Source organism: Choloepus didactylus, chromosome 21 (genome assembly GCF_015220235.1).
Source record: "Choloepus didactylus isolate mChoDid1 chromosome 21, mChoDid1.pri, whole genome shotgun sequence".
Taxonomy (NCBI): domain Eukaryota; kingdom Metazoa; phylum Chordata; class Mammalia; order Pilosa; family Megalonychidae; genus Choloepus; species Choloepus didactylus.
Window position 1 is genome coordinate 17,879,907 of NC_051327.1, and position 23,318 is coordinate 17,903,224.

Here is a 23,318-nt window from a genome sequence, read left to right on the forward strand (position 1 = left end):
CCTCATCTGTTCCCCTAAGACCTAGCTGGCCGAGGGGGCCGGGGCAGGCGAAAGCACGACAGGCGAGCGGGGTGCAGTCCCTAAAACAGGCTCTTTAATAACATTTATGTCTTCACTGAAGAGCGTGGCTTCCCCGCGGCGGGCGGGCGGCCTAGTAGAAGGAGTACTGGTTCTCCACGGCCCGCGGGCGCCCGCGCGCGCCCTCAGCCGTCTCGGGGGCCTCGGCGGGGCCCGCGGGCTCCAGCAGGCGCTCGGCGCTGTCGCTGCGGCTGCGCGCGCTGGCCGGGGCCTCGGCGGGGCCTGGGGCTGGGGCTGGGGCCGGGGCCGGGGCGGCGGGCGCCTCCGCGGGCGAGGGCGAGGCCGGCGCCGGGGCGCCCGGGGCGAGGCTGGAGAAGTAGTGCTGGCCGGCGGGCTCGCTCCAGCAGGCGGGCGGCGCGGACGCGGAGCTGGCCGAAGGCCCCGGCTCTGCAGGGGGAGGGCGGAGGGCGTCAGGGGTCTCCCGTGGGCAGGAACGCCGCCCGGGGAGGAATGGGTGGCCCGGGAGGCTCCAGCCCGGGGCTGCTCCTTCGCCGGCCTCCTCTTTGGCTACCTAAGGGTCCCAGGTGGCGGCGGCCTTGCGCGCAAAAAGGGCGCCCAATCGCGTGGGCCGGGCAGCCGTACCCTGCACCCTCGCCCGCGGCTGCGGCCCAGAAATCCCTCAGGACTGGGATGGGGTGGCCTGGTCTTTCTCCTGTCCCGACAGCCACAATGGCGGGGCCAGGCCGGAGGGGTTGGGAGACCTGGAGCTCATCCCACTGGGTTCTCCCAGCCAGATGGCGCCCGACGGTGACCCTCCCACCTCCTGCCTGTCTCTTGGGCCACCGTGTGAGCCAGGTGGGGACCTCTTACCAGAGGGGGGGCCTTGGGCTTGCACGTAGCTGCGCAGGGTGATGTCGGCAGAGCCCCCTGACTCCAGCGGGATGGGGTGCGTGTGGAAGTGGCGCAGCATGTCAAGCACAGACTGGAACCACAGGTGCTGTACGTGGCACTGGCCGTGGCCATTCAGGGACAGGCGCAAGTGCTGTGGGCACAGGCAGGTGTGTCAGCAGTGGGGTCCTGGACCAACCACCTGCTTGGCAGGTGCCTTCAGAGAACCCTGCAGACTCTGAGTGCTAACTGGCCAGAAGGGCCAGGGCCCCGTACCCCTGAGCCCCATCTGGGGAGGGGCCACTCCTGTGGGGTGGGATAGGGAATAGTGGTGACGGAACCAGGTTGGGATTGAGGGGAGCAGGTGTTTGCCCCACTCTGGGAGCACTCAGTGCCTGGACCGAGGCCCATCCCTTCCCTATCTCTAGCCCCCCACCAACGGCAGAATGCAGGGATGATTATGGAGCTATCTGAGACCCAGGGAGACCCGAAGCACAGGGCTGGACAGAGCACCCATGTCTGTGTGACCTCTCCCCAGCCCCGCAGCAGGCCTCCATCCCCTGCAGAGCTAAAGCCCAGGGTAGCAGTGCCCGCCCTACCCCTGCTGGGGGGAGGTGGCTGCATGTGTTCATCAACGGCAGTGGAAGCACCTGGAGCAGGTGGAACAGGACTGTCCCTTCCTGGGTCTCCAGGGCCCACCTGGGAAGGAGCCTCAGGGTGAGCTGCCACAGGCCTGTGGTGTCTACTGGGGAGGCACAGGCCTCTGGCCTCAGCCAGCCCTGTATTGCTCAGCTTGCACCCACAAGGAAGAAGGGTGACTGCCTCCAGGGTGCACATGGCAAGAGGGGAGGCGGTAGGAGGGGCCACGGGGTATGCACATAAAGGACAGAGAAGTCCCTGGCAGGCGGTCGTTCCCTGTCTCCATGAATGAATTCTGCCACTCAGCAGGGCGAGGAGTTACCAGGAACAGTGTCTGCAAACCCAGGGAGCACTGAGGGAAGCCCAGGGCAGGCACTCAGCCGGAGAAGAGCAGCTGAGCAGCGCCCAGCACAGCCTCAAAGCTGGGCAGGCCCTTTGGGGGCAGAGGTCCAGGGCAGAGCTGGGCCCCAGGGGCAGGCCAAAGAAAGGCAAGTGCATCTCAGTCTACAGGAAGAGCTTTCAGACAATTATGGTCTGATAGTGGAAAGAGCCGACTTGGAAGGCAGTGACTCTCCTTGCCTAGAGTTGTGCAAGCAGGAGGCTCTACCCTGCCACTAACTTATCTGACCTCAGACTGTCACCTCTGCTCTCTAAGAGCACTCACCTGGGTGACAGAGGAGGGGCAGGGTCGAGGCAGCCCCCGCCCCCCCACCCTGGGAGAGGTGCCCCCCCGCCCCACTCTGCCATCCCTTCCTCGCAGCCCAGGGTGGCCTGGGCGCTACCCTAGCCTTGGGCTTGGGCATGAGTCAGATCTGGGTAGTCTGGGGAAGCAGCCTGGAGCCGTGCTGGTTGAGAAGTCAACTGTCATGGCCAGGGCCTCCTTTAAGCTTCTAGTTGTTGGAGGAACTGGTAAGGGCAGCTGCTTTCCAAGGAGGTGTCCTGGGGAGGTGACATCTCCTCCACAGTGGGGCCAAGAAGGGAGCCCCAGGCAGTCCCTGAAGGGCCAGCTGGGGTTGGGGCAGGTGGGGGTCCTGCAGACGGACACAGAACACCAACTGTGGCCTGGAGCAGGCATCTGGAGTGCCCCCTCCTCCACCAGGGTCTGCCGGGAACTGTGTTTTGGGAGGAGCCGGGCTGGCTCTGTTTGCTTATGGGAAACACAGGGAGGTGGGGAGGTTTGAGGTTCCTGCCCACTTTGGCCACACCAGACCCCAAACGATCACCTGACTTTTCTGTCTTCTCCTCCTCTGCTCCTAAGGCCATTGTTGGCATGTGACTCCCTTCCAGTCTGGGTGCCCTGTTGTACCTCTGCTCACGCAAAGGTGTCTGTCCTGCCAGGGTCATCCTCCCCACTTTGCCTTGCCTGAACAATTTTCCTCCACTTCATGCCTCAGGTTAGCGTCCCTCCTACTCTGACCGATGGGGTCAGGATCTCCTCCAGGCTCCCCAGACCTGTGTGGCTTCCCTTCCTGGGTCCCGGCCAGGCCCCAAGCTGGGTTCAGGAGGGGCTGGGGAACTGCCCTGAGCAGGGGCTTGTTTTGAAGGTGTGTGGAGCAGGAAGAGGGGGCACTGAGGGCCTCAGGTGACCCCAGCCCTGCCCCAAGGTGGCTCCACGTGGAGCCCCCCAAAAGCCCCAGTGCTCCATGGCTGCTGCACAGGGTCTAAAAAGACTTTCAAAGTTATAAAGCCCTAGAAGAGCCAGAGATGTGTGGGTGCGCGAGGTTGGTGGGGGATGACAAGTAGAGCACAGCCCAGGGAGGGCCTGGCCTGTGGGGGGTCGTGCCACACTGACACCCAACGGAGCCAGCCTCAGGACCACCTCAGCCCCTCCCCCACCTCCTCTGCAGGCCGTGCCCACTTCCCCCCACACACTTGCCTTGGCCTTGCCCTGGAAGTTGAAGGTCAGCACGTACTCCCCAGGCCGAGTCTCGCTCTGGCGGATCACAAAGAGGCCATGGTTCCGGGGCCCACCTGCCAGCACCAGCTGAGCTGCCTTGACCCGTGACAGTGTCCCGTGGAACCAGGGGTAGTCGGAGAGCTCCAGCTCAGACTCAGGCTCGGGATCCGGCTCAGTGTCTGCTCCCTCCTCCGCTGGGGACCATGACAGTGAGGGGTGGGGGTGGGAGGGACGTAAATAAATGAGATAATGGATGCAGCATCTCTTTTGGTTTTAAATTTGTAAAATGCAGTTTGAATAATTTAGAACTAGGCAGGGAGCTTGTCTAGCCCAACCCGCTAGTTACGCGTATGAGGTAAACTGAGGCACAGAGCGAGGACAGACTGTCCTGGGGTCACTCTGCAAGTCAGTGACTGTGCCAGTTTGGATGTATTATGTCCCCCAAAATGCCATTATCTTTGATGCAGTCTTGTGGGGGCAGACGTATTAGTGTCAATTACATTGGAATCCTTTGGATTAGGTTGTTTCCATGGAGATGTGCCCCACCCAACTGTGGGTGATAACTCTGATTGGATAATTTCCATGGAGGTGTGGCCCTGTCCATTCAGTGTGGGCCTTGATTAGTTCACTGGAGCCCTGTAAAAGCTCAGACAGAAGGAGCTCACTGCTAACTGCAGCTGAGAGACACATTTTGAAGACAGCCGTTGGAAGCTGACATTGACATTTTGGGGAACGCCATTCTGAAACATAACCTGGATGCCAGCCACTTGCCTTCCGAGCTAACAGAGATTTCCCAGTTGCCAACAGCCTTTCTCCAGTGAAGGTACCTGATTCTTGATGTCTTACCTTGGTCAGTTTTATGGCCTTAAGACTGTAACTTTGTAACCAAATAAACCACCTTTTATAAAAGCCAGTCCATTTCTGGTGTTTTGCATTTGGCAACATTAGCAAACCGGAACAGTGACCAACCCAGGAACAAATCCAGTCGCCTGTCTCCAAACCCTGGTTCTGTCCCTTTGCACCCCTGTGAGCAGTTTCTATTGAAACCAGATTCCCAGGCTAGCCCACAAAAGCTTCAACCCAGAACTACCGAGGAGCCATGAGGAAGACCCAGGGATGACACGGCACCCCTGCTGAGCTCAGGCAGGGCTTTGGAGGGAGCCCAGGGGGGCCCGTGGCCTGGGGTGGGGGCCCAGGAGGCGGGCAGGGAGGGGGGCTGCTCAGCTGGCACCTGTGTCATTGCTGTCCCCGCCGCTGCCGCCCGGGGAGTCCAGGGTCTGCAGGAAGGTCTCTAGCGGGACGTGGACCAGGGACTCGCCAACGGCCTCTCGAGCCCGGCTGTGTGGAGCCGTCACCACGGCACCCACTGCTGCTGCTGCCTCTGGGGGCTGGGCCAGGTCTGCTGTTGGAGAAGAGGCAGGTGAGAAGCACATCTGTCTGTCCGTCCATCCTGGAGTGTCGCTCCCTCCGACCCCAGCCCCCTCTCTGGCCAGCTTTGTCCCCACTTACCGTCCGTCAGGAGCTCACAGCTGCAGGAGGCCACATGGCTGGCCAGGCAGCCCCCCCGGGGGCAGGAGAGCTCGGCATCTTCCTCGCTGTCCCTGAGAAGCAAGAAAGCGCCATCGCATCCTGGGATTCGGACTGGGACCATGGGCTGCACTCAGGGTCAGCCTGTGGTTGACGGTCCCACGGCCGGCACCAGCCCTCTCCTGCCCTCCGCTCGCCAGGGGTCCCTCTCCCTCCATGTCCCTCTGTCCCCCACCCTCAGCTTGCTCCACAGCCACCACGTTGAGTGACTGGACCATGTGGCGAGGACTCCAAGTGGGCCCAGTCCTCCCTGAAGCCACAGGACCCCTGCCCACCAACGCCCAGAGGCGAGCCTCCTCCTGGGCATGGCCTGGTGTCACTGGGACAGTGGCAGGGCCCAGGGTGGGTGGGGCTCTTCTCTGGGTCTTTGCCACCACAGCTGTGCAACGAGGCATCTGGGGACCCTACCAGCTCGAAAATGCTGCAAAGTGAAGTTCACCTTCACTGGGCCGTGGAGAAAGAGCTGGCAGAGCCGATGGTGGGGAGGGCACAGGGGAGGGATTACAGCCACTTCGGGGCTAGTGGGAGGGGGGCCCTGGGCAGTGCTCAGGACTTTAATTGGGCTTCAAATGAGGCTGTTAATTAGAAAGCAGCAGCCCCTGCCCCTGGGGCCTGGCTCACCCCATTAGCCAGCAGAGCTGCTGCCAGAAGCCGAGCCCAGGCTGGCAGCCCCGCATGCCCCTCCCACCACTGGCCTCGGGATTTCTCCTGGACGGTGGGGCCAGCTTCCCTGCTGCTCCTCCTGGACTCGGCTGGTCATTGCTGCCCTCTGTTTATTACCAGCCATGGCTCCCTACTGCCCCAAGACCTGCCTGCCTCCTGGGCTCTCCACAAAATTCCGTCACTGGCTCGACCTTCTCTGGCGGACCTGAAGCTCCCTGCAAGCCTGCCTTTCGCTGTGCTGGACTCTCTGCCCTCCCCCACACCCAGGCCCTCTGCTTGGCTCAGACCTGCTCCTTCTGCCAGCCTGAGCTCAGGTGAGCGCCTCCACCAGGATGCCTTCTCTGAGCCCTGGGGCTGGGGTAAGGGGACTCCCCTGCAATCCCCCCACCCCAGCCCTGCCCATCTCCTAGTGGGGTGAGGCCAAGACTTGGTTTAACTTCTTTCTAGGTCCCCAGGCCTGGCCCCGCAGAGGGGGCCTCACAGAGCCTGCTGGGGGTGGGGGTGGGGGACAGGTGAAGAGGGGCTGCCTGTACCTAAGGCGGCCTGCAGCAACCCGGATAGGACTGCGACGGGCAAACCCTGTTTCTGGAGCTCAGCTCCTGCCCTGACCAGGCAGCTGCTCCCTGTGGGGGCTGCACCTAGGGCCCACCCCAGCCAGGCCCCTGCCCCATCCCCACATCCCGGGGCCACCTGAGCACTCACCCAGGGTCCACACAGCCCTGGATGTCGGCCACCCACGAGTGCTTCTGTAGCGAGTCGATGGTTTCCAGGATGTACTCAGCTCCATTCTCCACCTGGGAGGAGGTGTTCGGGAGTCCAGGCCGCGGTCAGAGCACCACCCCTCCTCCAGGGTGGCTGCAGACCCAGGATAAATGGCCACGGTGCTGGGGCTCACCCGTGTGAGCAGCAGGGGAGACCAGGGGCTAGGGTCCTGGGGGTGGAGCCCACGATCGACACTCTCAGCAGCGCCTCCATCCTGAGTCGACCACTGGGGGTGGCACCCAGCCCAGCTGACCTCACGCCCTGGCTGCTTGGAGATGGGGTGAGGGAGCCCACTGGCCCGGGCACCCACCCTGTTCACATGCCCTAGTGTCTGGAATCCCACCACTATGGCCACACCCTAGGATAAGCAGCATCCAAAGGGCTAGGAGAGCAGGAGAAAGATCCTGTTTCGCGCCAGACCCTGTGTGGGATCCTTCATGTACACTGATAAATTCCTCCCAGCTGCCCTGGGAGGGAGAGGATCTATTTTACAGATGTGAAGACCAAGGGATCAGAGGAGTCAAGTAACTTGTTCAAAGTCACACAGCAGTCAGTGGCAGTTTGGGGAGCTGAGCCCTGGTCTCTGTGATGCCAAGACCCGGTGTTATCTGTTCTCCAGGCTTCCTGTCACATGCCTCTGTTAAAATGCAGTCACCGGACTCCTGACATCTCAGAGCTGGGAAGTCTTCAACGTCTCCCTGAACAGATGGGGAAACTGAGGCCCAGAGCGGGGCTGGCAGATGAGCCCCTCTGTCTCTGGGGTCCTGAGCCCCTGCATAATCAGCCACCCGGTGGCCCAGCCCTGCTGTTAGTCTCACCCAGCAGTGAGGGTGCCAGGTGGGCAGGGGCTGCATTCCCAGCCCCCAGCCTGGGTGGCTCCAGGAGTGGGGTTGGCACCTGTTGGCTAAATAAGTAAGTGAGTTTTGTGACTAAATGAGTAGGGATTGGCAAAAACATAAACCCGAGCAAGAGCCTGGGGAGTCTGGGGGGGGGGGGGCCTCTGTGCAGCTCGGGGTGGGCGGAACTGGGCTTTCCTGGGGACTTCGCCTCCTTCCCTCCCACCCTGTGAGGAGGCCCAGGGACACAGCCCTGGCAGCCTGCAGCTGTGGCCTCAGCAACCCGAGCAGGCCGCCCGTGACGTGGTGCATGGGAGAAGGGCAGGCCGCCCCCAGACCCACTGGGGGACCTTCCTGCCCACCCCCAGCGCCTTTGTGCCCTCTGTGGACAGCCAGTTCCCACACTCCAGCACCCCTGTGACAAGGGCATTTGCATAACTGCTGCATTTCGGCCACGTCCTGCCTGGTGGGGGGGTGGAGGGGGTGTCTGTGGCACTGGCTCCAGCTGGGGAAGGGAGGGGAGGAAGTGAAACTCGAGGAGCTTCACCCAGACCCAGGAGGAAATGGGAACCAGGGGCTCTGGGTGGTGGGCAACATGGGGCACAGGGTCCCAGAGCACAGACCCACATTCAAGACCTGGGCACATGCTAGAGACCTGCTCCGGGTCCGGCGGACCCACCACCAGGCCCCCCTCACCCCCCACTATGGGGTCCAGCATCAGGCCCCTCACCCTCACCCACCCTACGGTGAGCTCATGTTCTGGGGTGGCCAGAGGATCACAGGGCCAGGACGGGGCCTCACCTTGAGCACAAATGTGTTGTCCTTCTCGGGCATCTCCAGGGGCATGGTGGTGCGGACCTCGATGATGGCCGAAAGGGGGATGCTGACCTTGGGCCTGGAGGCCTGGGAGGGCAGAGGAAGGGACTGAGAGCATCACCCCAGGGCCTCCGGAAACCCCTTGCCTTCCCCCTTCACCACCCCATTCCCTCCCAGGAGTCAGAGCAGCCTTCAGCTCTGAATGCCCTGGCAGCCCTGGCACAGAGGTGTCCCAGTGCCCATTTCACAGATGGGGAAGTTGAGGGAGTTTCGGAGAAACGCAGGGAGCCCCCCCACTTCCCCTAGGGTGACACAGCAAGTCAGGGACAGAGCTGGAATGCACACCCCAGTCTCCTCCCTCCTTGCCCTGGGGATGAACCCACCTGGGCCGCCCAGTGCACCCCCCAGACCTGCGGTTTTCATACTCCTTTGACCTTCATCCATAATAAGAAATGCACTTGACATTGTGACCCATTACACATATACATGGGTAAAAATACCCCTGAAACAAACGTCTCACCAGGCAATATCTACCCTTACTGTGTGTAATGAAGTGTGGGATTCTCGATTCTATTCTAGTTCATTGAAAATAAATAAGGCTGGTCTCCCCTTTCGGACTCGACTTTCCAGAGCAAGACTGTGCCCTCAACTCAGAACAGAGCTCCTGGAGCTGGGCAAGGCCATGCCACCCCTTCCCCCAGCTCTGGCTCTGCCTGCTCCCCAGGCAGCTGGGCATCTCGGTGCCTTGTCCTGCTGGCCCTGCCCCAGCCCTGGCCATGGCCCTGAGGTCCCCTGGGCTGGCCTGAGCCCGGGATTCCGGGCAGGACTTGGGCTCCGGGACAGGGACTTTCTTGGGAGGAAAGGGAAGGGCCACACGAGGGGGAGGGGGGAAGGCGGCCGGGAGTTCCTGGCAGCCCTGGCTGCCACCCTGCGGGCTTGGCTGAACATGGCGTAGGGCCACCACACCAACCGCTGGGGCTGGGGGCTGCGGTCCTGGGGTGGGAGGAGGGGATGGGGGTCTCTGGCTGGGGTGCCCACTGGCTGGGGGTGCTGTGATTCCTTGGTCCACCTGCCCTGGTCCCGGCTACCTTTCAGTGTGCTCTGGGACACCTCATGACTCCCACTTCCCCCAGCAATCAGGCTGTTTCACAAAAGCAGGGGTCTGAAGACTCTTCCCGCGGGGACAAGGAGCACAAAGTCAGAGGCCTGACTCGGGGCTGAGACATCAAGGGCCATGCAAGGGGGACATCTAAGGCTCCCAGGAAATGGCCCCTGCAGCCAGCTAGGCATCCACGGGGCAAGGGGGGATCTGGGCCATGGGTGAGTAAAGAGGACCAGAGGGCAGTGGTGGTGGAGGGGGGCAGTCTTCTGGGACCCAACATTTGCGGAACCCAACTCGAGCCCTTGCTATGGAATGATCCACCCTCCCACTGGGGCCGCTCCTGGATCCCCAAACATTTGGAGGCACAGAAAGAGGGACTGAGGCCAGAGCAGGGGAATGGGGACCAACCTGCCTTCCCCAGAGGTGGGGGAGGGCCTACGGGACCCCAGGAGCCCTGCCCCTGCCCACGGTGGAGGCTGCAGCCCTGGAAGGGACTAACAGGAGGCACCAGCTGCTGCGCCCCCTCCCCCCGTGGGCAGCAGACGCTGCTATTTACAGACGGGCAGCTGTGGCTGCCACCTGGGGCTGGAGGCGCTGAAGCCCTGGGCCTCTGTCCCTGTCCTTTGGGTGACCCTGGGCAAGCCCCACCCCACTCCCCAGCCCTCATGGGGCCTCAGTCTCCCTGTCTGGGGGAGCAGAGCTGGGTCTGTGATTTTTCTCAGGGGCCTAAGGGTAGAGGCCTGAGTAGGCAAAAAGCCTTTGGAAAGTCTGGGTGTCCTGGGACGTGGGGAAACAGCCTTCAGAGAGTGTGTCCCTGGGAAGTCACCTCTCCAGAGCTCCTTGAGTCCATGGGAACCCAGCCTTGGGAAGCCCACCCCCCTGTACCTGCAGTGGAGAGAAGTGCTGACAGACTGGGAGGGGGAGAAAGGCTTGGGGTGATTCAGAGGGCACTGGGCATCCAGTGGGCCCTGAGGTGGGCGAGGGGCCAGGTGGTGTTGGGGTGCTGCCAGCTGCTGCACCAGCTCAACCTCCCACCCTTCTGCAGCCTCCTGGTGCACAAGGAGCACCCTCCCCCCACCCCTTTCATTCTAGGGACCACCCGGGTGGTGGGGATATTAGCTGGGCTCTGCCCCCACCTGCTGTGTGCCTGTGGGTGGGCCACACCCCCTCTCTGAGTATGTTTGTCTTCTCTTCTGTGACTAGGGGACCTGGGTGCCCCCCCTTGGTTGGGTACTGGAAGGACAAGAGCTTGTCCGTTCAGAATGCCCCACCAGGCTGAGGGCTGGGCACCCACGGGCTCCAGGAACCACTGTTAGTTATTCCCACTCTCCAAAGGAGACAGGTTTGCCACCCTGGAGAAAACCCATCGTTGTCTGGAGGGCTCTGGTGGCCAGCCCCCCTGCTGGTGGTCGCCAAAAAGAGCCCCTAGGCAGGGGCTGGGCTGGAGCCCGGCAGCCAGGCTGGGGATGGGCAGATGCCTGCTGAGCCAGACAGACCTCCCTGTCACTTTCTGCCATCACCCCAACCCCACTTCCACCCCAGGCCTCAGTTCCGGGAGGTTCCGGCCGCCCCGGGGCCCAGGTGAGGAGGAGAGGAGGGCAGGGAGATGGGCTCTCCGTCAGCCTCAACAACAGCAGCCCCGAAGCCCTCTGGGTGGCCAGAAAGCCCTTCTCAGCAGACATCCTGCTTCCCCCACAGACGAAGAAACAGGCTTGACGGGGTGACTTGTCGGAGAGGCAGAGCTGGGCCCAGACCCCAGGCCCCCCACTCGTCAGCCCGGCAGGTGAGAGAGGTCCGCTGACACCCACCGCAGCCGGCCCGCGCTCCGCCCCGGGTCCCCAGCCCCGCGAGGCGGAGGCGCTCACCTTGGGCGGCACGAAGAACTCCAGGCGGAAGCGCTCGGCGGCCACGGCCCTGCGCAGCAGCAGGCGGCACTTCTGCCACTGGGCCGCGCCGCCCGGGCCCGCGGCCGCGTCGTCGGCCACCATGAAGCGCAGCGCGCCCTCCCGCTGGATGTCCACCAGCTCCACCTTGGCCGCCAGCGTCCGCGACAGCCGCAGGCGCCGCATCCACTTGTCGCGCGGCTCCGCCAGGGGCTCGGCGGCCCGCGGGGCGGCGTCGGGCTCAGGCGAGGCGCGCCGGTGCCACATGTCGCGCACGCCGTCCACCACGCACAGGCTCATGTTGCGCAGCGAGAAGCCCTTGCGGACGCGGGCCTTGGCCGCCGCCTGCGCCGACACGTCCTCCGAGCTCCGCGAGTGGCCGTAGGCCGCCGGCTTGAGGGCTGCGGGCGCCGCGGCCTCCGGCTCCATGGCGTCGGGGCGCTCGGCCACCAGCACGCGGCGCACCTCCTCGCCGAAGATGTCCAGGAAGCTGGCTGCGAAGTGGCGGGAGAAGGAGGCCCCGGCGTCGGGCGTGTCGTAGGCCGGGTTCTCCCGCAGGAAGCGGCAGAACTTGTGCGCGAAGTCCACGGCGGCCGCCTGGGCGTGCAGCTCGCAGAACTGCCGCCAGTCGGGGACCCGGGCGGCGGCGGCGGCTGGGCCGGGGGCGGCACCATTCATGGCTCTCGTCCCATCGCAGCCCCCGGCGGCTGCGGGCGACAAGGGCGAGGCGGTGGCTTGCAGGGCGCCCACCCAGCCCCCCTGCTCCCCCAGCCCCACGGGGTGGTCCAGCCCCCTGGCTCCCCCAGGCTCTCCGGGCAACAGCCTGCAGCTGCTGTGAGCCGCAGGGATGTGTGAAGAGACAAAGCCAACTGAGGAGGCAGGAGGGGGGTCTGCAGGAGGAGAGCCCTCTCCCCAACCCCCAGCGTTCAGTGTCTCCCTCAAACAGCAGTCTCAGGGAACCCCAGGGTCACTCGAGGAGGCCAGTATAAGAGGTGCCTTGAAGTGAAGGTCCCCACAAGCCTCCAGGGACCTCACTTATCTCGGTAACTTTCTCTGAGGGCCCCCAAAGCCCAGGCGACAGAAGTCACGTATCGTAGCTCAGTTTTACATTCAAGATATGCCCAGAAGCCAGTCACTCCTGGCCAGCTGGGCTGCTGTCCCGTGACCCACCTTAGCTTCTCCTCCTGCCTGAGGTTCCCCAGCAGCCTCTTCACTGGCCCCTGGATCCCTGACCTCAGCCCCAAGTGGTTCTCCATCATTTCACAAACTTGAGACAGAGCAGGTCTGCCCCAAATCCTGCAGTGGCTACCACCGCACTCTAAAAGCCAAAGCCCCTACCTATGTCCTCCGAGGCCTGGCATCATGTCTCCAATTACTTCTCTGAGCTTATCCCTTGCCGCTCTTCTTGCTCGCTCTGCACCAACCACATCTGCCTCCTTGCTTTCCAAAGGCATGCCAGTCACAGTCCCACCCCAGGGCCTTTGCACTTGCCATTCTCCTTGACACTTGCCGGGAGTGTCCTTCCCTCCATGCTCCCTCACCTCTCTCCAATCTCTGCTCGAGTGTCATTGTGTGTAAGCCTTCCCCGGCCACCCTACTGAGAACTGATACCCTGCTCCACCTGGCGCTGGCACTTCTGGTGCCTGTTCCCTGATGTTTTTTCTCTATAGTACTTGTCCCCATCTGACCCACCATATATTTACTTGCCTGGTTATGTTGTCCATCCCATCCCCTTCCCCTGAGAATGCGAGCTCCACAAAGGCAGGGGTTTTGACATCTTAGAAGTGGCTGTACCCCCCATGCTGGGTAGATGGCAAGCACTCAATAAACTCTGGCTGAATGAATGAACAAATGGATGTGCTCAGCAGACAGGGCATGCCAGCTGTGACTCCCTTAGCCCTCGTAGCAGGCCGAAAGACGTGGGACCCTGAGGACACAGCTTGTTAGTGGCAGGCTCAGGGTTCTCACCCAGGTCTGCCTGACTCGGGGTTTGGGGATCCACTCAGGGTGGATCAAGTATGACCAAGTCATAGTGCGGTGCTGAAGGCCCTGCTTCCTTTATGTGCACACCCTACGGAAATGCGGCCTCCTGGAATACCGGTCACCCCCTTGGTTCCCATGCCAACCTGACTTTTTTTAAGAGGCCCAGATCAGGGGCCACATCTCCAGGAACCCCAGCTGTCTCCTCAACACCTCCCTGCTTCCTCCTCATTCTCAAGCCTCTCCATCCCTTACCACCTTGGATCGCCAAACTACACGGGGTGTCTAGTCAGCCACTTGGGGGCCTCGTCTCCTCAACCCCAAGGTGGTCACAACCGCTGGGGGCACAGGTCCAGCCTGCCGTGTTTATGCACCCACATACCCCACCACCCTCTGCCCTCGGCATCCAGACCTGGGCGAAAATTGCTGATGGAGAGGAAGTGGGGTGATGTAGCCCTGCCTGTCTTGGGGTGTCCCTGTCTGAGGGTGCCAGGCCAGTGTGGGGGAAACGGGGCAGTCTTACCAAGGCACAGAGATGGTGCCTCAGGCCCCCACTGCTCCCAGGATCCCCCCTCTCCTGGCCTGCCCCTTCCCTCACAGCTGCTGGGAGCACCATCCCATCTCTCGCCTGGGATCCAAGCTGTGTAATTAAACGCCAGGTAAAAATAGCTGGCCCGCTTCTGTGAGATCATCTGCAGGGCCTCGGGGCCTCGGGGCCACCGTGGGAATTCCCTCTGTGTTGGGGCCATCGATCTGCAGCCCCAGCGAGGAAACAGAGCCACCTGCCCTGGTGGGGGTGGGGGGACGAGGCAGCAGGGAGTTAGTCGGAAAGGTTCCCTGGAGGAGCTGGGGCTCCGTGCCTGCAAAGGGCACCAAGGGGGCACTGCAGCTTAGAAGGGCCTGAGCAAGGCCTCGGAGGCAGGACTCAGCAGGGTCTGGGGTAGGGGCGGCATTCAGAGTCCACGAGGGTTGGGGGAACACAGGGAGCTGAGGCACCCAAAGGCTTGGCTCACGTGAGATCTTTTCCTACCATGCTCTTCTTCCTTTCTTCACCTGGCTAACACCTACTCCTCCTTTGATAATTAATCCAGGGACCACTCCCTCCAGGGAGCCTACCTTGATCTCCCTCCTAATTGCACAACCCTCCCCTGCTCAGGCTGGCACAAGTGCCTCCTCTGGGCTCCCACAGTCCCCTCCTGCACTTCTCTCCAGTAAAGGGACACTTACAGGGCACTCCAAGTGTCTACTTCCATGCCTGTCTCCCCAGCCTGCACGGGTGCTCCTCGGGGGAGAAGGCAGGCCTGAGTCTGATCCCAGGCTCCTGGCCTGTGCTCTTTCCCTGGCCTGTGCTCTTTCCCTGGGGGTGGAGGCGGCAATGCACCTGCCACCACCACCAAAGCCTGTGGAGAAGGTGGGAGCCGAGGCCTTGGCCTGACCTGGGGGTGGCCCAAGAGGCCTTGTCCGATCCATTTACCCAGCAGGACAGTGCTCCCACAGCAGCCACCTCTTCCCCTGTCCCTTTGGGGCCACCAGGGTTACAGCGGGTGATGTGGCAGCCTGGGAACAGCTCGGCTGGCACTGGAGCCAGCCGCAACTGTGAGGGGTGAATGCCTCTGTTTGAGGTAATGATGCCCATCGCTGGGCAGGTGGGGGCAGGGAGAAAGCCAGCCCCAGTGCCGGGCAATCCCTGTCCCTCCCCCCTCTCTTCCTGCTGGCTGGGAAAACCCTTGGCCAGGAAAAGGGGCAGGAGGGAGGGAGACCTCAGAGGCACCTGCCAAGGGCAGGGCGGGTGTGCCAGGTCCAGGGCCGGGAGGCACTGGGAGGACGGGGCTGCAGGGCAGGCCTCAGCGTCCCCTGGTCCAGCCCAGGTACACAGAAGACGCCGAGACAGGAGCCAGAGAGCCCCCATAGCAGAAACAGCAGCCAGTGGTGAGGGTCACCGAGCAGCAGGGCCGGCGGAGAACCCCAGGCCCAGTTACTGGGACATGGGCCTGGCACGGCTCCCTGTAAGGGGAGGCTGCAGGCCAGAAGGAAGAGGGCCCGGCCACGGCAGGGGCAAGCGTGTGGGTTGCTGCCCTAAGTACTGCCCCAGCTGTCCTTGGGGGCCAGACCTGGGAGAGACCAAGGGCAGGGACCTTGGCCGACCTGAGTTCCAGCCTGATCCCAGTGCTCTGTGGGCGAGTGACACTGACCACAACTCCAACCTCAGAGCCTCAGTTTCCTCACTTGAAAAATGGGGTTCGGGGGCTGCCACTCCCTGGAAGGGCCTGGAAGGAGCAGCATAGGAGAGGACCCCCTAGACACTGGGTGGGGGGCCAGGGGGCATTTCCAGCCCTCTCTGAGGGACCAGCCTGTGGACACCCTTTCAGTCAGACAAAGCCCTCTGCCCTGAGAGACGCCAATCTGCAGGTGACCTCAGCTCCAGACTTGGGTAAAGCAGGGCCAGAGGGAGCGGAACCCAGAGGTGCAAGCAGCAGGGCCCCTCTGCACCCAGACAAAAACCACGGATGGCCTCACCCTCACCCTGGCCCCCTCTCGGGCTGGCCTGGAAGGTGCACAGACTGAATCCAGATACGCATGCTCACCCGGCGCTCCTGCACTGGCCCCTTGGGAACTGTCGCCTCCCAGCCTGTGTCATTCTCCTGCCCCAGCTGCTGCGTCCCTCCTCTGACTATGCAGGCTCTCCTTGGCCTTTAGACTGCATAAACCCCTCTCCTTCCAGGAAGCCTCCCGCCCCCTGCCCTCTCACCCAGAGCACCCTCTTGTTGCAGCAGGCAGGGGCCCAGCTCCTCCTCCCATGGCCCCAGGGGGCCAGGCTGGGCAGGAAGGAGCTACCGGGGGGTGCAGAGGGGTGGGCAGCGCTGGACTGGGGCTCGGAGACCAGTGCTCTAGCTGGGGCCGGGTCCCATGTGTCTTTGTACCTCAGCTTCCCCATCAGTAAAACAGGGTGCTGGGCAGTGGCCTCTAGGGTCCCCTGAGCCTGATACAGAAATGCACAAGCACTGGCCCTTCGATGCTGAGGACTGGGGTACCCCGTCACCCCCCTGGGATGAGGGGCCGGCAGGGGGCTGCCTCTCACCCCCTCCTCAGGCTCTTCTCTGAGGACTGGGGCTGGAACAGAGGACACTACCCTGCCCCCAAAGGCCCAGGGCTCAGGTGCTGCCCCCCACGGGACACTGGCTGGGCAGACCCCCTCCCCCAACCTCTCACCCGCGGGAAACTCCAGGCTCAGCTGGGCTGTCCAGCTTCTCCTGGAAAAATGTTCCTTCTCATCCCACCAGGGAGGGCCAAGCGGGGTGAGATGGGGCTTTGGGGGGCAGGGGATGGAGAGGGGCAGAGGCGGCCTAATCGAGTCCTTGCCCATCACCTTTCCAAGCCATCAACCCCACCGCCAGGAAGAGACTGGGGACCCGGCTCCCCCTCCACCCAGTGAGATGGTGACACAGGGTTGGGGTGGGAGCCCGGCTGGGGGCCAGGGGAGGCGGTGGCTGGCCTTCCAGTGGTAAAAATATCGCCAACAATTGGGCCGGAGGAGGCCGGGTTCCGGACCCCAAGGCCCGGGTTGTTCCTTAAAATATTCATGAGGCAGCCTCGCTGCCCCCGCTAATGGGCCAAAGACCCATCGATCGATCACCGAGGGCAGTGGCCTCAGGTTTCCGGGGAGCCCCTGCCAAAGCCAGTGCCAGTGGGCTCTCCTCACAGCCTCCTGTCCCAGGGAAGGTAAGGATGGTCAGCTGCCAACGCACCACCCAGCACCCTGAAAGGCCAAGTTGCTCCCAGGCAGCACCCCTCGCCCAAGACCCACCCCCCCACTCCTGCTGCACCCTCACTCAGCTCTGAGCTCAGAGGAGCTCCCAACCAGCCTGCGTGAGAGGGTGCAGTGCCCCCCACCCCAATGGCTCTGAGCCGTTCAGGATGGGAAACCACGGCTGCTTCTTGGGCTGCCCCCTCCACGCCCCCTGGGAATCTGCTCCAGCTGGGCCCACTCCGGGCCTCTCCCCTGGGTGTCTCAGGACTTCGGGCCGGGCTCACACCTTACAGTGACAGCTCCACCCTGCGGTGGCTCCTGGTTCCCCAGGACAGTCCCCTCTAGCCGCCTCTCTGCCCCTCTGCCCACAGAGGACCCAGCCAACAGCACTCGCAGCTTTCCTGCCCCATGAAGCTGCTGCTGCAGCCCGGGGTGCCTTCTGCCTGCTCCAGCCTTTGCTGTGGGGGGATGGAGGGAGGCCTCCTACAGAGTTCACCCACTTTCATGGACACCCCCAGTCTCAACAAAGCCTGCTGGCCCTGGGGTCCCACAGAGCTGCATCGGAGAGCTGCTCCCCATTGCAGAGAGGGCCCCTCTACCTGGGCGTCACACTAGGTGACCCCCACTCCCTCTGTCCATGTGTGGCCACTTGACACTGGGACAGTGTTGTGGTTAAAAGCTCAGGACCTGGAGCCAGAGCACCTGGGTTCGAGTCTCGGCTGCCCTGCCCCCTCACCGTATGACCGTAAGTGACAGCCTCCAGGGCCTCAGTTTCCTCACCTGTTAAGATGGAGGGTTCTAACGGCACCAACCTCACGGGGCTGTTGTGAGGACTAAATTAGCCATTTGTTTAAAAAGCAAAGCTCCTCTGCCTCTACTTCCTAAATGTCCTTCTCCTATGCCCTCTCCTCCCACCGCTCCTGGCTGCATGGCTGCCAGTTCCCCTCCCCAGCCCTGTGTCCCCCTGGGCCCCACCAACCCAGGCTCCACAGTGGCCAAGGCTGTCTTTTCAGAAGCCACATCCAGTTGGGCCAGGCCCGTTTTCAATCCTTTTCCCTTCCCCTCTTCCCTGTAAGGAAGGGAGGAGGATGCCATTGATCAGATGAGGAAATGGGCTCTGGAGAGAGAGGAGACTGGCCCAGCGGCCACTTGGGGGTCCGCAGATTTGTACCATGCAGGTGGGAGGAGGGCCGCAGAATGAGTGAGAGTGTGGAGCCAAGGCCAGATCTGTGTCTTTTTGCGGCACATGCTACTCCCACTCCAAAGACACAGTAAGGGGGGCTGGGGCACTCACCCTCAGAGGAGGGTGCGCTCTGAGAGGCTGGGGGCAGGGGAATCCAGAGCTGGGCTGCAGGAGTGTGAGAGGAGCAAGGAGGGAGTGGGGCAGGCTAACAAGTGAAGCCAGGGCCCAGGGGCTTGGGAGGGAGGCCCATCCTCCTTCAGGAGCACCCCTTGCTGGACAGTTCTTGGACAGGCTCTGTGGGTGGAGAGCAGGCTGGGCTGGCTCCAGCTGCACTGGCCTTACCCTCTCCCACCCCACCTTCCCCTCCTGGGGTTGCAGAGGCAGAGACACCCCCTTCTCCAGCCTTGGCCCAAGCCTTGCAGCCTTCCCCCTCTTTTCCAGTGTCATGGACCTCACCTGGGCCTTGAATCATACCCCTCCCAGACCTCTCTGGCCCTGGCCCAGCTCCCCCACACCTACAATGCTCTCTCCCTTGACCATATGCCCTCCTCTACCCTTCCCTCTCGGCCCCCAGGCTGCCTCCTGGCCTTTGCACATACACATACCAGAGAATCCTAACCGAGACCTCAGGTTCGTCGGAACTCTGGGTACTGCAGGGGCTAAGAGAGGTTCCTGGGCTTTTCTCTAAGCTCCTGAACACCCAGCCTGGCAGACCTCCAGGCACCTCAAACTCACCACATCCAAGTTCTAATGCATCCTCTTCCTCCAACTGCTGCTTGTCCCTGCTCCGAGTCTCAGCGCTAGCCCCACCTCTTCCCACTCCTTGGCCCCAAAGGCTGGCAGGCCCCCAAGCCTGTGGAGGCCTTGCAAACGCCCCTTTATCCTGTCCCCGCCTCTACCCCAGCCTCCATGCCCCTCCAAAATACCACACAGCCTGTGACCTGTCTCCCCCATATGGGTGTTTTCTCCACCTCCAGGTGGGCCCTATACTCAGAGGGTTGGAAGTATCTGAGAATGGAGCCCCAACCTGCTTCACCCAGAGTTGCTGCAGGAGCCTGTCCTCCCACCCAGCCAGGTGGGCTGTGACTTCCTGTAGAGGCTGACGAGTCACACCTGCCCCTCACAACAGCTGTAAAAAGAGACCCAACCAGGTGTGGGGGAAGGGAAAACTTCCCAGGCCCCTGGGGCTCTGGGTGCCCCTTTGGCCCCTCAAGGACAGGGGAGCAGGAGGGGAGGCAGGCTCCAAGGCTGGTTCAGACCCCACAGGGAAGGCACCTAAATCCCTGACTCCCCAGGACCCAGGTGGAAGCATGGGAGGGCGGGGCTCTTATCAGAGAAAAGTGTTTTGGAGGCTTGGCTTGTTGGCTGAGTGACCTTGGGCAAGTCATTTCATCTCCCTGACTCTGTTTCCTCCTCAGTAAAATGGGGATAATAATAGCACCAACCCCCCAGGGTTGTTGTGACGCTCAAATGAGAAACAGCACTCACGCCCTGAGTCTGCACCAGTCAGCTTGAAACCAAACGCCCAGCCCTGGGAGGCCCCAGCACCATGCTCGGTGAGGTCCCACCCAACACACCCTCAAGGGGAGCTCACCTCTGGGTGTGTGTGTGTGGGGGGGGGGCTCCTCTTTAGGAGACCCCCACTAAGTAGGGAAGAAGGGTTCAGAAACTTTAGACTAGTTTTTCGCAATAAGAGTAAGAAGAAAACCATTAACCAGTCAATTAACTAGCATCAGAGAATCTTGCACACCACCATCCATGCCCTCCAGAGGGCTGGGATTTTCCCGGACTTTGGTGGGACAGACCTCTAGGGAAAAGCATAGAAGGAAACAGCAGCTTGTGGGAAACTGTCTCCCAGACTCTCAGAAACGCCGGGACCCACTCCATTGTGCTCACTGCCAGGCCTCTCCCAACGCTCCTAGAGTGGAAAGGTTCTAGGCCATTCCCCGGACCAGTGGCCTCCTGGATGGAGCCCCTGAGGCCAGGAGGGAAGAGATTTGTCCCAAGTGGAGCAGCCAAAGCCGCGCGGGAAGACCACCTCCCCTGGGCCCTCCTGGCTTCCCAGAGGGGCTCCCTCACCCCACGCTGGGTGCCCTGTGTTGGAGGGGTGCAACTCTCGCCACTCACCCAATTGCAAGGTGGGCAGCCCCAGCCCATTCTACAGGCAGGAAAACCGAGGCGCGAAGGCAGGCCGACTTGGGCTTGCCCAGGTTCCTGCTCCGAGGGGGTCTAGGTCAGCGCGGCCCTCTGCCCCTGGGGCGGGGCTCGGCCGGGCCCTGCCTCCGCCTGGCCTCGGCCCGCCGGGCTGGCGCGTTCGGGCTCGGCGCGGCCGGCAGGTTCATCAATGGCCGAGGCTGAAGGGCCTGAATGGAGGGCGCGAGCCCGCCCCTTCTTAAAGGCGCCCGCCCCGGGCACCCTCGGCGCCGCTCCACACCTTCCGGGGGCCGCTGGGGGCTCCCGGGTGGGCGGGTCGGGAATGGTGGCTGTGAAGCCGGGGGCCTGGGCCGCGCGGAGGGCGTGCCGCCCCCGCTCTCTTCCAGGCTGACCCCCGGCCGCCCCCCCGCCGCCCCAGCTGGAGACCCCCTCCTCCAGGTAGGGGGCGGGGGCGCAGCTGCTCCGGAGGCGACTCGGCCCCTCCGCGCCCCGCCCGGGACGGGGGTCCGGGAGCGGGTCCCAGCCGGGGGGCGCAGCCCCTGGCCCCCTCCGCGCTCCCACACGCGCACACAAAGACGACACGCGCGGACCAGGGCGCGAGCGGCCGTGCTCCCCGGGGCAGCCGTGCGCACACACACGCACGCCCTCGGCGACGGCCGGGGGACCGGGGGCGACGGGCTGGGGGACGGGGGCACTGAGGACGGGCAGGTCGTACCTACAGGCGCGCGGCGGTGGTCGGGCGGGCCGGGGCGCCGGCGGAGCGCTGCCCGGACCGCGGTCGGGGTCCTGGGGCCCGGCGGCTCATGGCCCGCGGCGGGCTGGGGCTCCCTCCGGGCGGGAGCGGGCGGCGACGGCGGCGGCTCCCTCCCTGTTCACCGCCTGGAAGGCTCGTGCGCTCCTCGCGGTCCCCGCGCGGCCCCGGCTCGGCTCCCCGGGCTGCCGTGGCCCCGCGCGCTCCGAGCCCAGCCCCCGCGCGGCGCGCGCCCCTCGCGCTCCTCCCTCGCGCCCCCCGCCCCGCGCGGCGCGCGCCTGCCCGGCCCCGCCCCCGGAGCGAGCCCCGCCCCCACCCGCCCACGCGCCGCGCCCGCTCCGCCCCCCGCCGCGCCCCCCCGCGGAGCCCGAGCGGCGCCCGCAGCCGGGGCTCGCTGCTGCCCGCAGGCGGCGGCGGCGGCAGCCGGACGGCAGACCCCGGGGCCCAATCTGGGTGGGGCGCCGCGCCCTCCTTGTCTTGCGGAGCCGGCCCGGGGCCCGGCGCCGAGTGCCCCTTGGCTGGTGCTGCCCGTGAAGGTGGCGAGGGGTAGGGGCGGTGGGCGAGCTGCCGGAGCCCTGGCGCGGAGGCCTCCCTTGGAGCCCGGGCTGGTGGCCCCGGGAGCTCGGCGCTGGGGGCCGGGTGCGGGGCCTGCGTGGTGGGGTGTGGGGGGCGTGGGCGCGCGCCTGCCGGGTGCAGCCGCTGTGGCCGGGCCCTCCGCCGCGAGGACAATGGGAGCCTCCAGAAGGCGCAGATGTCGCAACGGGGGAAGTCGACGCCTGCCTCTCATAGATCCCGGGGCCAGCAGCACGCCTCCCTCCTTCCAGCCCTCCCGGGGCCGGAAGTCGCCCCGGGGTCACGGGCGGGGAGGACCTCTTCAGCAGGGTCTCCACCTCCCAACCTTCCCTGTGTTGGGGGGACTTACGCTCCCTGGGGATGGAGGTGGGGAGGCGTCAGCTTCCTAATTCCTGGTGGGCTCCGGCCCCAGCCCCAGGGAGCACCTAGGTTAGGTCAGGGAGGGGTCCACCTAAGCAAACAGCATTGGGCTGGCCTTTGCGGCCTGGCCCCTGGCGCTGGGGCCTCCGGGAGACTCCCTAGAGGTGGGGAGCCTGGGCTCCTTCTCCTGCCTCTCCCTCCTTGCCCCCTACCCCAGACCCTCATTCCCGGACAGGGGCCCAGCTCCCTGCCCTCCCTGGCCCCTCTGGCAGCCTCACCTGGGGCCGTTCTGTGGTCTGAACTGGTCAACCTGCTGGCCTAGAGTGCTGCCATCTGCAGCCCTCCCCACCCACGGTGACCTCTGACCTTTGCTGAGCCCTTTAACCTTTCCCAAAGCCATTTCCCATCCCTGATTTCCCAGGAAGTAGGACAGGCAAAGGTGGGGCCTAGGGAGGGGCAGTGGCTGGGTGCAGTGGAGACGCCCCTCCGCTGCCCTCCGCGGGGCGCTGCAGTAAGGCCTGCCCCGTCTGGGGTCTGGTCCCCAGTCCCTCCCCTGCCACACACTCCCCTGCTGCTCCCCCGGCAGCACTGGCCAGCACACACTCAGTGAATCTCAGGCGGTGGCCCAGCCATCGATGGAGCTGCACATGGGCCTGGAACCGGGAGGGCTGTGAATGAGGCTGGGAGGGGCAGGGGCTCCAAACCCCGGGCCGGCCTGGCGTGGACCCCACCCTCGCCGGGGTGAGGAGGCCCTGGCCCACAGTGCACTAACCTGGTTCAAAGTGGTGGGCCCAGCTCCTCCGGTGGGCTGTCAGTGGCCAGGGAGGGTCCTGGGGGATGAGGCCTTGGCAGGACAATAGTCCTGGTCCCTGGGGAGGCGGAAGTGAGGAGGGGCTGGCTGCTGGGTGACTCTGACCCACAAGGAGGAACTGGTGGGAGATGTGGAAGTGGCTGCTGGGGAGGCTGGCGTCATTGGCCAAGGACAGCTCTGTCATGGGGGGACAGGAGTGACGGTCAGGGAAGACAGGCCCATCCAGGGTCCTTGAGGGAGGGAGACCTGATGGGCCAGACGAGGAGGGGTGCTGGGGTGGGACCTCAAAGGGTGACCCCTGGACGCACAAGCTCTAGACAGAGCTGGCTCAGGAGGCTCTGGCCTGGTGGGACTGCAGGGTGGGAGGCGGACAGAGGGGAGTGCTGACTCCCGCAGCCCAAGGGGAAGATCCCCTCAGCCTGGGGGCCTGGCTGGTAAGGGGTAGGGGAGGTCACCCAGAATCTATGGCCCAGGGAGTCCTGTTGCAAAGCTAGCACTCCGGGGCCTGGTGGGCCTGGGCTCTGCCACGCCCGGCAGGGGCTGAAGGGAACAGGGTACATGCCAGATGTGAGAGGATGGTTCTAGAACCTAGAGAAAGGGAAACAGAGACTCCCCAGGAGCCGATGGGGACTCAACCGACTCACGTCAGAAGCCTGACCACAGCCAC

The 23,318-nt window shown here is 63.9% G+C and overlaps 1 protein-coding gene and 1 long non-coding RNA gene across 4 annotated transcripts in view; one reads left to right on the forward strand and one right to left on the reverse strand.

Moving 5' to 3' along the window:
- Window positions 1-7,179, forward strand: part of LOC119518272 — a 28,215-nt gene extending 21,036 nt beyond the window's left edge. The window contains exons 2-3 of the long non-coding RNA XR_005213696.1: window positions 5,813-6,006; window positions 7,074-7,179. This is a non-coding gene — a long non-coding RNA (uncharacterized LOC119518272). The remainder of the gene's footprint in view (window positions 1-5,812; window positions 6,007-7,073) is intronic.
- On the reverse strand, window positions 59-22,780 carry SH2B2 (SH2B adaptor protein 2). Of its 3 annotated transcripts, none has more exons than XM_037815381.1 (9): window positions 22,613-22,780; window positions 11,074-11,798; window positions 8,092-8,193; window positions 6,395-6,486; window positions 4,952-5,043; window positions 4,674-4,841; window positions 3,422-3,636; window positions 889-1,060; window positions 59-465 (listed from the first exon to the last, which is right to left on the reverse strand). In XM_037815381.1, the coding sequence occupies exons 2-9, from the start codon at window positions 11,767-11,769 to the stop codon at window positions 152-154; spliced, it is 1,851 nt and encodes a 616-aa protein (XP_037671309.1). In that variant the 5' UTR covers window positions 11,770-11,798; window positions 22,613-22,780; the 3' UTR covers window positions 59-151. The 3 variants fall into 3 exon arrangements, with proteins under 3 accessions (XP_037671309.1, XP_037671308.1, XP_037671310.1); XM_037815380.1 differs by having other exon boundaries at window positions 60-465; window positions 4,674-4,844; window positions 22,613-22,756; XM_037815382.1 differs by lacking the exon at window positions 22,613-22,780 and adding an exon at window positions 20,872-21,121 and having other exon boundaries at window positions 60-465; window positions 4,674-4,844.
- Between the last annotated feature and the right edge of the window lie 538 nt (window positions 22,781-23,318).

Excerpts from the sequence above, each read along its gene's own strand:
- SH2B2 (XM_037815380.1), bottom strand. The coding sequence starts at position 11,769 with ATGAATGGTGCCGCCCCCGGCCCAGCCGCCGCCGCCGCCCGGGTCCCC. Across the intron at positions 4,845-4,951 it reads CTGTGAGCTCCTGACGGACG|CAGACCTGGCCCAGCCCCCA; the intron begins GTAAGTGGGGAC and ends CTTCTCCAACAG. Across the intron at positions 1,061-3,421 it reads ACTTCCAGGGCAAGGCCAAG|CACTTGCGCCTGTCCCTGAA; the intron begins GCAAGTGTGTGG and ends CTGTGCCCACAG.